Genomic DNA, 16,168 nt, shown 5'->3' with positions numbered 1-16,168 from the left:
GCTGCTAAAACTTGGTGTTTTCTTTCCCTTTTGCTAAGATTTAATTGTCCTGCCATCTATTGCAAAATAGTTAGCAACCAGGCAGGTCATTGTGGCTCAGCAGGCAGAGTTCTCTCCTGTCATGCCAGAGACCCAGGTTCGATTCCCAGTGCCTGCCCGTGCAAAAAAAAAATAGCAACCCCACCAGAGTTTTTAGGGCATCCCCATACTCTCACGGTGATCCCCATTTGTCCAGGAGGGCAGCCACCTATCCTCACATGGATGATACAGGCTGACCTCAGATCTCCCCTGCTAAGTCTCCCTTCCCAGACTCAGGCCTACTGCTGCCAGTGGTGCCTCCGTCTCTTAGCTGGCCTGCCAACTGTTCAGACCCAGACTGAGTTTGTGCAGAGCATGGGTTGGTGCTTCTAAGAGTTCAGAAAACATGCCAGGCACAGAAATGGACAGATTTATTGGAACTCATGAATAGGAGAAGTTCTTCATGGTGACTAAACTTGAGGTTTAATGGTCCATGAGGAATAGTAGTGCAGAGAGAGTAATATATGATTTTAGAACAAAGATATTCCATATAGTATGAGGACATCAGGTCTCTAGTATAATCATTAAAGGGGTCTAAAACCTGATGTTTTACTAGGATTAGTGTTTAAGACTGCAACACCATCAATACCATTTTTGCATCTGTGGTTTTATACTTTCCCCTCTGGGAAGACTGTTTATTTTCTTGATCTTTGTCCTTGGCTAAAGTAGGCTTATAGAGAGCTGTTTAGGAAGAGACCTGCCATAGTTCTCTTATCACTTAGAGAAGATTCACCTTTTAATCAGAAATACCCATTGTGGACTTTGTATGAGACAAAGTCTAGCGTTATGCTACTGGGATCCAGCAGAAAACCCTGAGATCTGTTATAGCAGCTATTGTTATCTTTTCTAATATTTTAAAATTTCTCATGTTTTTAAAAGAGGCATGGTCAAAATCAGCTTGAAAAGAAAGGATTACAGTTTTGCACCAACCTCCTTTAGCAGTCCAACTATGCTTGGCAGAGTCAACAGGGTGAATAACAGAAAATATTATTTTCAAGATCCAGATTTAATGGGCACAGAGGTTCCTTGCTTTATCACATATTTTTCACAGACTATTGAAGGAAATCATTTCAAGATTTTAGAAACTGTGATCTGTTTATCCCTTTTCAGAATCACATGAGGTTCAAAGTTCTGTGTATCCAGTCAGAAAGCTAGTGAAATAGATTATGACTTCTGCTTGTTTAGTTTTGACTTCTGCTTCTAGCTACACCTTCTCCCCCTTTTTCAGTGACATGAACACAGCACCTGAAATATGATCATACTCTTTTCTGGAGACTTGGTGCTTTTCTAAGACTTGTATTTGGTTCCTCAACAGTGAAACCTTCACTTTGAAGTCCTGGAGCTCTACATCAAAGTGGAAATGGGAATTGCCAGGGAACCTGCAGGTGAAATCCCAGTGTCTTCCTTTAAATCCCTCTGGTCATTGTACAGGATATTTGTAGAGATCGCAGTCTTGAAAGGTAGAGGAAGCCTTCCACTTAGCTTCATAGTGAAAGCTGTTTTATCCCTGCAGGGACATTTTATATTTTCACCTGGTTGTCCTGAGATCCCTGGGAGACCTGTAAATCCAGGAGGTCCAAAGAGGAACACAGAACAGCCCATGTGAAACTGATGCCTTAGAGGGAATACACATCGTCTCAGAACACATCTGTGGTATTGTGATTTTACACGTTGAATTTGAGATACACCGCTCTCCAGACCACAGTATATCAGCATTCTAATCCCTCTTCCTATTTACCCTCTGCTCTCAGAGTCCACATAATGTACCATGGACGACTAGAGTTCCTTCATTTTTACTTGTATTCCTGGATCTATTTAATAATTCTTCCTTAGAGCAGAAGTCCAAAGGACTGCTACCTTCTTTTTTTATTAATTTCTAATTTTTTTAATAAAAATGACAACAAATGCAAACATTCTTAACTTATGGTCATTATGTTCTACATATATAATCAGTAATTCACAATATCATCACATAGTTGCACATTCATCATCATGATAATTTCTTAGAACATTTGCATTTACTCAGAAAAAGAAATAAAAAGACAACAGAAAAAAAATTCATGCATACCATACCCCTTACCACTCCCTTTCATTGATCACTAGCATTTCAATCTAAATTTATTTTAACATTTGTTCCCCCTTTTATTTCTTTTTGTTCCATATGTTTTACTCATCTGTTGATAAGGTAGATAAAAGGAGCATCAGACACAAGGTTTTCACAATCACACAGTCACATTGTGAAAGCTATATCATTATACAATCATCATCAAGAAACATGGCTACTGGAGCACAGCTCCACATTTTCAGGCAGTTCCCTTCAACCTCTCCACTACATCTTGGATAACAAGGTGATATCTGCTTTATGTGTAAGAATAACGTCCAGGATAATCTCTTAACTCTGTTTGGAATCTCTTAGCCATTGACACTTTATTTTGTCTCATTTTGCTCTTCCCCCTTTTGGTTGAGAAGTTTTCTCAATCCCATTCTAGGATTTCTGTCCCATGTTGCCAGGAAGGTCCACATCCCTGGGAGTCATGTCCCACATAGACAATGGAAGGGCAGTGAGTTCGCTTGTTGTGCTGGCTGGAGAGAGAGGCTATATCTGAGCAACAAAAGAGGTTCTCTTGAGGGTGACTCTCAGGCCTAATTTTAAGTAGGATTGACATATCCTTGTGGGTTAAGTTTCATATGAACAAACCCCAAGATTGGGGGCTCAGCCTATTGCTTTGGTTGTCCCCACTGCTTGTGAGAATATCAAGAATTCAACTTGGGAAAGTTGAGTTTTCCCCTGTTCTCATCATTCCCCACAGAGGACTTTGCAAATACTTTTTTATTCACTGTTCAAATCACTCTGGGATTTATTGGAGCATCACTCTGGGCAGACCAATAAAATCTCATGCCCTACTCAAGGTTCCATGTACTTATGGTGTTCAGTTAAGCTGTCTACATAAGTTATATTAGGAAATACACTAGTCAAAATATAAATTTTGTACCAAATAAACATTTTTTTTGCTTTAGTCTCACACATAAGTTAAAATTTTAAAATATTAATTACTATCAGTTTTCAACACCCTGTAGTAATGAAATTCCTTAGTTCTTCCTCGTGCAAAAATGTTTTTTAAATTTGTAAATTTAGTCACTATCATTAGACACTCTAGGCAGTTCTAGATTATACCATCTCAGTCTTTATCATCTATCTTTCTTTCTGATTTCATTTGTGCCCGCAGCCCTCCTCCCTCTATCGTTCTCACATTCAGCTTCATTTTGTGTTTTAACATAATTGTATTACAGTTAGGTAATATTGTGCTGTCCATTTCTGAGTTTTTACAATCAGTCCTGCTGCACAATCTGTATCCCTTCAGCTCCAATTACCCAATATCTTACCCTATTTCTATCTCCTGATGGTCTTTGTTACCAATGAAATTCTTCAAGTTTATTCACTAATGTCAGTTCATATCAGTGAGACCATACAGTATTTGTCCTTTTGTTTTTGGCTAATCTCACTCAGCATAATGTCCTTAAGGTCCATTCATGTTGTTACATACTTTATAACTTTATTCTGTCTTGCAGCTGCCTAATATTCCATCATATGCATATACCACAGTTTGTTTAGCCACTCGTCTGTTGATGGATATTTTGGATGTTTCCATATCTTTGCAATTGTAAATAATGTTGCTATAAACATTGGTGCACAAATGTCTGCTTGTATCCTTGCCCTCATGTCCTCTGAGTAGATACCTAGCAATGGTATTGCTGGGTCATATGGCAATTCTATATTTAGCTTCCTGAGGAACCACCAAACTGCCTTCCACAGTGGTTGTACCATTTGATATTCCCACCAACAGTGGGTAAGTGTGCCTCTTTCTCCACATCCTCTCCAGCATTTGTCATTTTCTGTTTTATTGATAATGGCCATTCTGGTGGGTGTGAGATAATATTTCACTGTGGTTTTCATTTGCATTTCCCTAATAGTCAGGGAAGTTGAGCATCTTTTCATGTGCCTTTTGGCCATTTGTATTTCCTCTTCTGGGAAGTGTCTGTTCAAGACTTTAGCCCATTTTGTAATTGGGTTGTCTGTCTTTTTGTTGTTGAGTTGAACAATCTCTTTATGTATTCTGGATACTCGACCTGTGTCTGATATATTTTTTCCAAATATTGTCTCCCATTGTGTAGGCTGTCTTTTTACTTTCTTGATGAAGTTCTCTGATGCACAAAACTGCTTAGTTTTGAGGAATTCCCATTTATTTATTTATTTCTTCAATGCTCCTGCTTTGGGTGTAAGATCTAGGAAACTGCCTCCTATTATAAGATTAATAAGATATTTCCCTACATTTTGTTCTAACAGTTGTATGGTCTTAGATTTAATGTTTAAGTCTTTCATCCATTTTTAGTCAATTTTTGTATAGAGTGTGAGATATAGATCCTCTTTCATTCCTTTGCATTTGTGTATCCAGTTCTCTAGGCACCATTTATTGAAGAAACTGTTCTATCTCAGGTGAGTTGGCTTGACTGTCTTATCAAAGATCAATTGCCCATAGATGAGAGGGTCTATATCTGAACACTCTATTCTATTCCATTGGTCAGTATATCTATCTTTATGCCAGTACCATGTTGTTTTGACCACTGCAGCTTCATAATACCTCTTAAAGTCAGGTAGCATGAGACTTCTGACTTCATTTTTTTCTCAGGATACTTTTAGCTATTCGGGGCACCCTGCCCTTCCAGATAAATTTGGTTATTGATTTTTCTATTTCTGACAGTAAGTTTTTCAGATTTTAATTGGGATTGCATTGAATCTGAAAATCAATTTAGGTAGAATTGACATCTTAACTATATTTAGTCTTCCAATCCATGAGCATGGTATGCCTTTCCATTTATCTAGGTCTTCTATGATTTCTTTAAACAATTTCTTGTAGTTTTCTTTGTATAGGTCTTTTGCGTCTTTAGTTAAATTTATTCCTAAATATTTTATTCTTTTGGTTGCAATTGTAAATGGAATGTTTTCTTGATTTCCTGCTCAGATTGTTCATTACTAGTGTATAGAAACACAAGACTTTTTTGAATGTTGGTCTTGTAACTGCCACTTTGCTGTACTCATTTATTAGCTCTAGTAGTTTTGCTGTAAATTTTTTTTGGGTTTTCAACATATAGTATCAAATAAACCGCAAACAGTGAAAGTTTTACTTCTTTTCCAACTTTGATGTCTTGTATTTCTTTTTTTGTCCAATTGCTCTGGCTAGAACTTCCAACACAATGTTGAATAACAGTGGTGATAGTGGACATCCTTGTCTTGTTCCTGATCTTAGGGGGAAAGTTTTCAGATTTTCCCCATTGAGGATGATGTTAGCTGTGGGTTTTTCATATATTCCCTTTATCATTTTGAGGAAGTTCCCTTCTATTCCTATCCTTTGAAGTGTTTTCAACAGGAAAGGATGTTGAATTTTGTCAAATGCCTTTTCTTCATCAATCGAGATGATCATGTGGCTTTTCTGCTTTGATTTCTTGATATGGTGTATTACATTAATTGATTTTCTTGTGTTGAACCATCCTTGCATACATGGGATGAATTTTACATGGTCATACTGCATAATTATTTTAATGTGCTGCTGGATTCTATTTGCAAGAATTTTATTTACGATTTCTGCATCTGTATTCATTAGAGAGATTGGTCTGTAGTTTCTCTTTTTTTGTAATATCTTTGGCTTTGGTATGAGGGTGATGTTGGCTTCATAGAATGAGTTAGGTAGCTTTCCATCCTCTTCAATTTTTTTTGAAGAGTTTGAGCAGGACTGGTATTAATTCTTTCTGAAATGTTTAGGTAGAATTCACATGTGAAGCCATCTGTTCCTGGACTTTTCTTTTTTGGGAGCTTTTTAATGACTGATTCATTTTCTTTGCTTGTGATTGGTCTGCTGAGGTCATATATTTCTTCATGAGTCAATGCTGGTTGTTCATGCCTTTCTAGAAAGCTATCCATTTCATCTACATTGTCGAGTTTATTAGCATAAAGTTGTTCATAGTATCCTGTCATAACCTCCTTTATTTCTGTGGGGTCGGTGATTATGTTTCCTCTTCCATTTCTGATCTTATTTATTTGCATCCTCTCTCATCTTTTTTTTGTCAACTTCACTAAGGATCCATCAACCTTACTGAATTTCTCATAGAATCAACTCCTGGTTTTGTTGATTTTCTCAATTGATTTCATGTTCTCAATTTCATTTATTTCTACTCTAATCTTCATTATTTCTTTCCTTTTGCTTGCTGTGGGGTTAGTTTCTGTTCTTTCTCTGGTTCTTCCAAGTGGACAGTTAATTCCTCAATTTTTGCCCTTTCTTCTTTTTTTGATATTGGCATTTAAGGCAATAAATTTCCCTCTTAGCACTGCCTTTACTGCATCCCAAAAATTTTGATATGTTGTGTGCTCATTTTAATTTCCCTTGAGATATTAACTGATTTCCCTTGCAATTTCTTCCTTGACCCACTGGTTGTTTAAGAGTGTGTTGTTGAGCCTCCACATATTTGTGAATTTTCTAGCACTCTGCTATTATTGATTTCCAACTTCATTCCTTTATGATCTGAGAAAGTGTTTTGCATGATTTCAATTTTTTAAATTTATTGAGACTTGCTTTGTGGCCCATCATATGGTCTATCCTTGAGAATGATCCATGAGCACTTGCGTAAAAGTTGTATCCTGCTGTTGTGGGGTATAATGTTCTATAAATGTCTGTTAAATCTAGCTCATTTATTGTATTATTCAAATTATTTGTTTTTTTCTTGATCCTCTGTCTAGATGTTCTGTCCATTGATAAGAGTGGGGAATTGATGTCTCCAACTATTATGATAGATGTGCCTATTTCTCTTTTCAGTGTTGCTGCATGTATTTTGGAGCATTCTGGCTTGGTGCATAAATATTTATGATTGTTATGTCTCCTTGCTGAATTGTTCCTTTTATTAATACATGGTATCCTTCTTTGTCTCTTTTAACTATTTTACATTTGAAGTCTAATTTGTTGAATATTAGTATAGCTACTCCTGCTCTTTTCTGATTGTTATTCACATGGAATATCTTTTCCCAACCTTGCACTTTCAACCTATGTTTATCCTTGGGTCTAAGATGTGTTTCCTGTAGACAGCATATAGATGGGTTCTGTTTTTTAATCCATTCTGCCAGTCTATGTCTTTTGATTGGGGAGTTTAATCCATTAACATTTAGTGTTATTACTTAATGGGTAGTACTTTCTTCTATCATTTTGCCTTTTGGATTTTATACATTATATCTAATTTTCTTTTTTACCTTTACTCATAGTCTTCATTTCTACACTCTACTCCACACCTCTCTCTTCTGTCTTTTCATATCTGTCTCTAGTGCTTCCTTTAGTATTTCTTGCAGAGCTGGTCTCTTGGTCACAAATGCACTCAGTGATTTTTTGTTTGAAAATGTTTTAATTTCTCTCTCATTTTTGGAGGACAATTTTGCTAAGTATAGAATTCTTGGCTGGCAGTTTTTCTCTTTTAATAATTTAAATATATCATCCCACTGTCCTCTTGCCTCCATGGTTTCTGCTGAGAAATATACACATAGTCTTATTGGGCTTCCCTTGTATGTGATGGATTGCTTTTCTTTTGCTGCTTTCAAGATTCTCTCTTTCTATTTGTTCTCTGACATTCTGATTAGTAAGTGCCTTGGAGTATGTCTATTTGGATCTATTCTCTTTGGGGTATGCTGCACTTCTTGGATCTGTAATTTTAAGGCTTTCATAAGAATTGGGAAATTTTCAGTGATAATTTCCTCCATTAGTTTTTTCCCTCCTTTTCCCTTCTCTTCTCCTTCTGGGACACCCACAACACGTATAATCGTGTGCTTCATGTTGTCATTCAGTTCCCTGAGTCCTTGCTCATATTTTTCCACTCTTTTCCCTATGTTTTCTTTTGCTTGTTGGATTTCAGATGTTCCATCCTCCAGTTCACTAATCCTGTCTCTGCCTCTTGAAATCTGACATTGTAAGTTTTCATTGTTTTTTCATCTCTTCTACTGTGCCTTTCATTCCCATAAGTTCTGTGATTTGTTTTTTAAGACTTTCAATTTCTTCTTTTTGTTCATTCCTTGCCTTCTTTATATCCTCCATCAATTCACTGATTTGAATTTTGATGAGGTTTTCCAATTTTGTTTGAACATTCTGAATTAATTGTTTCAACTTCTGTATGTCATTTGAATTGTTGGTTTGGTCCTTTGACTGAGCCTTATCTTCAATTTTCCTAGTATGATTCATTATTTTTTGCTGGTACCTAGGCATTTAGTTACCTTAATTAGTTTATTCTGGGATTGTTTGAGCTTTTTTTCCCTAGGATTTTCTTGCTGGATGACTTTGTTGTCTATCTGTTCTTTGACATTCAGTTCAGCTTATTCTGGACCACTGGCTTAGGTTTTGTTTAACAGAGCAGAATTTTTTCAGTTCTTGTTTCTTGCCCTGACTGTATGGTGCCTTTCCCCCACCTCCACCCTTAGGAGGGTCTACTTAGGTATTATAGACCCCAGACAGATTTTCCCAAACCAGACTTGCCTCCTGTCAGATGGAAAGAGTCACCTGCATCAGTTTTCCCTGAGGGTGAGACACAGCAGGTTGAAAGACTTTCCTGTGAAGTCTCTGGACTCTATGCTTTTTTATCCTGCCCAGTATGTGGTGTGCTTGTCTGCCTGTGGGTCCCACCAGCATAAGGTGATGCAGTTCCTTTACCTTTGGCAGACTACCTGCAGGGGGCATGGTGGAGACAGAAGAGAAGTTGTAGGCTGGCTTTAGTCACTTCAAATTTCCAAACCCTGGGGTCTGAATTCCTTGAGGGAGGGATTCCACCTGAATTGGGCTTCACCCCTCCCCTGGGAAAGGCACAGGCTCCAGACAAGCCATCAAACACGCTTGTTTCTGCCTATGCCTGGGGCAGTTGCAATCTGAGAATACCTGCCATTGTATCCAAAGGCAGTTCAGCCTTTGTAGAAACACAACCACAAAATAGAAAGAGAAAAATCCTTCTCAGAGCAGCACCCCCATTCCTCAGGTTTACCAATCAAGAACATAAGTTGGTATGTTGCTATGTGTATCTTCAGATCCTATGTGCCCCCTCCTTTCCTTCTGGGCCAAGACCCTTTCAAGTATTATATGCTATCCTATCCAACATACTTCTGTTTCTTTTTTCTTTTTCCATCAGCCCTGGCCCCTTGGCACCAGGGCAAAAATCAACAGCCTCAGCTTTGACCAGGTTCAGCTGAGCTGTGGGCCTATTTTTAGTAGTCAGAATTTGTACATTAATTCCACAATTGAAACTTAGTTGCACTCAGCTCCTGCTGCTGGTAAAGTCCCTTTCCTTTCCCCTCTGGGAAGCAGCCTGTGGGGGAGGGGCGCCAGCTGCTGCAGCTTGGGGAACTCATGATTCTGATGGGCTCACAACCAGTCCAGCTGGTCCAGACTGGTGTACATGGTGTGTCTGGTCACTGAAGTGGCCCCAGTAGTTGTTCTGTACTGTTCCTGGCTATTTAGTAGCTCTTCTGGAGGATGAACTAAATCCCCCACCTTGCTAAGCTGCCATCTTGGCACTCTCTCTCTGTAGAATCAGTACTGCTATCTTATACTACTGTATCCAGGACTAGCTCCCCCTGGACTGTTTGGGTTTTGCACTTTGGGACTGTTCAGAACTACGAAGCTCTGGCTTGTTACCCAATAGCCACCCTTTCCTTGTCCACCAGGAGTTTGTTTCACTTTGATCTTAACAAGCTTTGCATCACTTAGGATGTCACATTTACTCTAGCCTCCTATAGAATAAAGATACTGCTTTGGAAAGCACATGAGATTTTGACTTATATAGGAAATATACACCGGTAATATCCTCAAAAGCAAGACCTTAATAGTATGCTCTCATTTACCTGTTCTCAGCTATGTTTACCATTAACATTATGTTTGCTGTTATGATTATTACTACTGGCTTCTAAGTGTGAAACTATGATTTATGCTTCTTGGAGAATTTTAGAAAAATGTAATGCTAAAGTCAGAGTGAAAAATCTGTAAACCCATCATATTACTAAACTTTGTTTTTTACCCTCTTACCTGTGAGTCTATAATTTAGTTAATGACATTAGTCTTGAATCCAAGAACCTGTGTCTCTCATTTTGACCTACATGAACTATTGATTCACTAAACCTTTGACCATTTGGTCCTAGAGTAAGAATACACAGGTATTCAGTGATGACACTATATTTGATGATAACATATGAATAATTCCAAAATATGTGAGATTCTCTGAGTGAGTTCTTTTGATGCTGTCTCACTCAGCTGCAAGTAGTAGTGCATAAAGTCTACCCAGTCTGGCACAATGATTCTTAAACTTTAGTGGACATCAGAATCATATAGATAGTTTAAGACACAAATTGCTCTTCCCCAGAGTTTCTCATAGAGTAGATCTGGAGTGGAGACTGAGAATTTTATTTTCTAATAATATCTGAGGTGATGCCAATGCTGCTTATCTGCGGACAGCACTTGAAGAAACTTGACTTTAGCCCACCCACTTCTGAGTCTCCCTGATAAAGGCAGACATTAAATCAGGAACCCTGTATTACCAGTGAGAAAGATTCAGGATGTATCAGCACAAACACAACCATATGCTTACTAAGCACCAACTTTTTCCCCCACAATTTCTGAAGTTGGTCCAATCTTTATGATCAATGCACTTCTTGGTTTCACTGCCCCCTTTATCCCCTCTGAACTAGAAAGATCATCCTGATTCATGATTCTATCTCTGCAACTATAAGTCTTCTTGCATCTTCCCTATATTGACTTACTCCTATGGAGCAGCATTCCCTTAGATAACACTCCGGAGCTAAAACTAATCCAGATTTCTGGACTGTCACTTGGGCTGGTGAGTGCTCCTCTAAAAGTAGTCCTACATGCAGCTTATGTGTTTGCCCAGATTATTTCCATTCTTACTTGATAATAATCCCATGAAGATTAAAATTCCAAGTCCATAGGGTAAGGGGGAAAGGAAATGAAGAGATGGAAGAAAGGGCTTTCTCACCTTTAGGACTTTGCTCTCCCTCTGGACCTGGGGCACCAGGTGATCCTGGATGTCCAACACATACTACTTGCTCAATGACAGTATTTGCCAGTAAAACAGACATGGCTAATATCCACACACCTTCAGAACAAGAAAGCACAAAGGAGTATTTTCTTATGCAATCTGGGTGGGTAGAAATACAGCATGGCCTGTCAAAAACACATAGTCTCTGTTAGTAAACACACTTGGATTGAAATGACAGTAGTTCTGTGTATCAGCTAACTGATAACCTTAACCTCTCTGCACTTATACTAGCTCCTTAAATTCCTCTGTCATGAACTAGCATACTGGAGTCATTATTCTTTTATGAATGATACCTGCTTGAGACTGCTAGTCTTTATTCTTATGTATCTCTTTATTAACTGCACATAATGAGAATTTAATCAATAATGTTGAACTACAAAATGAATTATTATTAATAGAAGCTACTAGTTATCACCTGTTATGCACAAAGCATGCTACTAAAAACATGAAATCCCAATTAACAGTTTGCAAAGGGGAAATTCTGAGCCCACAATTATAGATAAGGAAATTGAGATCCAGAATAGTGATTAACCCAAGACCAAACAGCTAAAAAGAGAAACAGGTAGGGTGTGAATGCTTATCTGAGCCCCCAGACAATAATTTCAATAAGTTAATAAATGAATGAATGCCTATACATGTTCTTGTCCCTTCATACCCTTGGTACTCAGTGTCAGGGATATTTTTAAAAATTGTGTTCATGACTAAATGACAAAATCAATTCAGAAGTTAGAGCAAAAGGTCCAGCTGTTGGAAGTGCCTTTCCTTGCAGACTGGTACTTCTTTCCAAGAATGACAAAACTGCTCTCTCAGTCTCAGCTGTTGTATCACCATAATTTCCAAGCCAGCTAGATCAGTGATTCACCACAGTGTTCTCAGTCTTAGGGGATTTCTTATTTGCTTTGTTTTGTTTTGCTTTGCATTTTTTCCAAACAAGTCCTTAAATAATCTGTTATTTAAACAGATAACAAAATTAAGCTTGGGCTATTTGTAATTTATCCACATTTTTTTTCTTATCTCCTAGAGCAAGATCTCTTAGAAATAACATGTATAAAATTCTATTATCATGGCTATGGGTTTTTCAGGCCCCTATTTAAACTGGTTATTCCTAATCTACCATCTCCCAAAGCATCAGGCACATTGGACCATACCCTCCCACAGTGAGAGCATCAGGTTCCTACCAGTCATTGTCAAATAGAAAGATTTGGTCCTTCTTGAAGTGACTTCTACAAGTGTGAAGGATTTCTGTGTTGCTCAGCTCTTGAACCTGAGGTTTGGGTCCTTTTCAGTCCTTTCATGCAGAAAGAACCTCTTAAATGGTGTGAAATCACTTCTCCAATATTCAAATATTTCATATGGTCCAACCTGGGTCTGCAAGATCAATGTTCAACCACAAGCAGTATTTGAGGTCACCTACCCAGACTGGTCCTAGACTTTGTGCTGGAAAAATTGTAGCATGCTGCTCAGCTCCAGACATTCCATCAGGAACATCTGTTATGACAGTAGCTGCTGCTACAAGGAAAATCACACCTCAGAAGTGAGGTTTGTATCTTGTTCTCTTATTACTTACTGAATGCTTATTTGCTGAAGCTTAGCTCAGATCAGGAGGTAATAAAAGCATTTAAATGGATGGGAAATCTGTAAATCAAAGAACTTTTGTCTGCAGACTGTGAGAACCTTGTCATTGAGAAGACAAAAACAATAACCAATATCTGAGGTACAATATGTGGCACACAGAAATTAGTATTGTTAATATATGAACATCACATAGAATAAATGCCTGCCTAGCTATTTGATAACTCTTTCAACATCTCTTTAAATCTTCATTACAATATTTATGAGGAAAATATTACTATGACTATTTTTAACTGGTTTTGTTTGATTGCATATCACTGTGCAATTCAAAATGTTCCTCTGTTCTCTGTGTATTTCTTGCACAATAGCAGATGAATCCACAAACTTCATCAGACTTAGGTTCAATCCTTTAGACAGGACTATAGATGGTATTACATTCTCTCTTCTTGTGAAGTTAGTAGATACTACTGCTAGATGCCTACCTCCATTAATTCATCGGAGTGTCAAAATAGTACCCTTTTAATTTTTCCATTCCTTTTTCATTTATTGGTTGGAATACTTTGATAAAGACTCTACCCCTCATCTACTATTTGATTTCAAAGAAAAACAGTTGATACATGAAAGACAGAATAAATATTTGAGTTTTTTTCTTTTATTTACCAGTTTCAAGATATTGAATTACTTTCCCATCATCTCCGGAGGGTGGCAAATTCACGTTCTTTCTTTAAAATTTTACACCATTATTAACTAAAGCCCATATCTATTCAAATTTTCTTGTTTATTCCCCCCCCTCCCGAAGTCCTTTCTCTATTACACGATTCCATTCAATATACCACATTACATATAGTTCTCTGTCTCCTTAGGCTCCCCTTGGCTGTGACAGTATCTCAGACTTTTTGATGACCTTGACAATGTTGAGGCACACTGATCCAGTATTTTGAAAAAAATCTCTCACTACATGAGTTAATCTGATGTTTTCTACATGATTAGACAGGTGTATGAATTTTGGGGAGGAAGACCACAGAGGTAAAGTACTATTTTCATCATATCATATCAAGGTTACATGCTTTCAACATGACATCATTTGTAATACAGAGTTTGCTACATTTTTGGATGTTTACTGAGAGTTTTTAAGCCTCATCCCTTCATCATTCCCTTCTACCCCACATCTGCGCAAGCTTTTGAGAAAGCCTAGATGCTCCCTTTTTGGTACTGGTAAGAGGTTTGAACCACAGGAACCCTCACCCTAATCCCACCCTCTAATCACAATAAAAACCCTAAGCCAGTCTCCTTTCCCTGCCTGGGAACCACCATTTTTGTCTCCCCCATGAACTTTCATGATATGAACAACAAAGCTTCTAATACCCTCTTGCTGTGTGTGTGGCATCATCATCTTTGACGCGGAACTAAATTTGGGGTGGGGGTCCATCCTGACTCCACAAGATGTCTATAGAGCACTGTTACTGATATTGACCTTGATCACCTGACTTTTTGTCAGCTTTTTCCACTGCAATTTTACTCTTATTTTTCCCTTTCCTACTGTACCCCTTGGAAGAAAGTCACTGAGTAAAACCACACTTATGGAGTTTCAAGCTACCTTCTTATGGGGAGAGTATCTTCATAAATATTGGGAATTCTTCTGCATGAAGATTGTCTCTTCTCTGCTTATCTATTTAATCATTTATTTATTTTATACTTTGGGGTTATAATTCAGTACCACTTTATTATGTTGCTCAAATTGTTCTATCTTTAACCTTTCGGAGCTCTATCAGTTGACACGCCCCTTGTATTAGTTTGTTAAATCCTGCCAGAATGCAATATACCAGAAATGGAATGGCCTTTAAAAAGGGAATTTACTAAATTACAAGTTTACAGTTCTAAGGCATCCAAAGAAAGATACCTTGTCTCAAGAAAGGCCTTTGAGTCCAGAACACCTCTGTCAGCTGGGAAGGCACATGACTGGCATCTGCAGGTCCTTGTTCACAGTTCCCTTGCTTCCAGCTTCAGATGTCAGTGGTTTCCTTTTTAAGCATCTGTGGGCCTTCAATTAGCTGTTCTGGGACACAGCTCTGGGTGCTTGCTTGCTTAGCATCTCATGGGAAGGCACATGGCAGCATCTGCTGGGCTCTGCATCTCCAAACATCCGTGTCTAGGCATCTGCTCTCTCTATTGACACCTCAAGCATATCCAAATGTCTGTATATCTGTTGGCTCTCTAAGCAACTGAGCTTCCTTCAAAATGTTTCCACTTTTAAGGGACTCCAGTAAACTAATCAAGACCCACCTTGAATGGGTGGAATCACATCTTCAATCAAAAGGTCCCACCCACAACTAGGTGGTCACATCTCCATGGAAACAATTCAGTCATACTTTCTACCCTAAACAGTATGTTGGACCCACAAGATTAGATTAGGAAAGAAAACATGGTTTTTCTGGGGTACATAACAATTTCAAACCAGCACACTGATCAAAGTTTTTTTTTATCACCTCTTTATTTTTTAGCACTAAACAATGCTCTGGCTCATTTTCTATATTTTCTGCCCCAGTTCTAGAAGTGACCATTACTCAGGTACACCTTATACCTTTTATTGGGGAATGGTATGGTGTTCATTGCTACTAGGGTGTCAATGTGTTAAGCCTTCTCAGCTAACAGAGCAAGGAAATACATGCATATATAACCTATGTATATATACAGAGCTATAAATATTTCCATATGTAACCATCTGTGTGTATATTAGCTAAACACAAGTTTATACTATTGTCTCCAACTCTAATCTATTACCACTTGGATCATTCTAGCCTCCTCTCCTTGCGTTTCTGTAAATTCTCAGTCTAACAGTGATAGACCTGGCACCTGATGACTACCATCCATCTACTTAATTGTTCAATTCCAGTATGTATATATAGGAGTTAAAGAATTTTAAGCTGTATCCCTGCAGGGAACAATTTTATGAAGTGTTTATGTACAGTATCTTTTGCCTTTAGTCTTTCAGACTTCTCAAAGTTACTTGGGTCAGCACTTTTCTTTGTCCCAACCCATTTAGTGGCATTGTTTCAAACTTATGTTATCCAGTTGAGTCATTCTGAGACATTCTGCATGATATCCTGACTTCCTAATTGGTTATTTTAAATTTGCATGCATTAAAATCACTTCTTATGCTGTAAAGTACTATGGGTTTTGACAAAGGCATAGTGTAATGTATCCGCTATTATATTATACAGAATAGTTTCACTGCCCTAAAATAAATCCCAAATTCAACTATTAACTCTCTCATCTTCCTTCCAAACTGCTGGAAATCACTGATCTTTTTACTATTGCTATGCTTTTGTCTTTTCCAGAAACAACCTAAGATTTTCCAATTTAATCACTTTCAAATACACATTTTAGTGGTGTT

At 37.9% G+C, this 16,168-nt stretch overlaps 1 protein-coding gene across 1 annotated transcript in view; it reads right to left on the bottom strand.

The window, feature by feature from the left end:
* Positions 1-1,282: 1,282 nt before the first annotated feature.
* Positions 1,283-16,168, bottom strand: part of LOC143690388 (protein HP-25 homolog 1-like) — a 78,969-nt gene continuing 64,083 nt past the window's right edge. Inside the window, exons 4-5 of the mRNA XM_077168177.1 lie at positions 1,611-1,693; positions 1,283-1,494 (exon numbers count right to left, since the gene is read on the bottom strand). Of these exons, the coding sequence (XP_077024292.1) occupies positions 1,283-1,494; positions 1,611-1,693 (295 nt within the window). The remainder of the gene's footprint in view (positions 1,495-1,610; positions 1,694-16,168) is intronic.

Source organism: Tamandua tetradactyla, chromosome 7 (genome assembly GCF_023851605.1).
Source record: "Tamandua tetradactyla isolate mTamTet1 chromosome 7, mTamTet1.pri, whole genome shotgun sequence".
NCBI classification, from domain to species: domain Eukaryota; kingdom Metazoa; phylum Chordata; class Mammalia; order Pilosa; family Myrmecophagidae; genus Tamandua; species Tamandua tetradactyla.
This window is presented reverse-complemented; position numbering and strand designations above follow the sequence as displayed.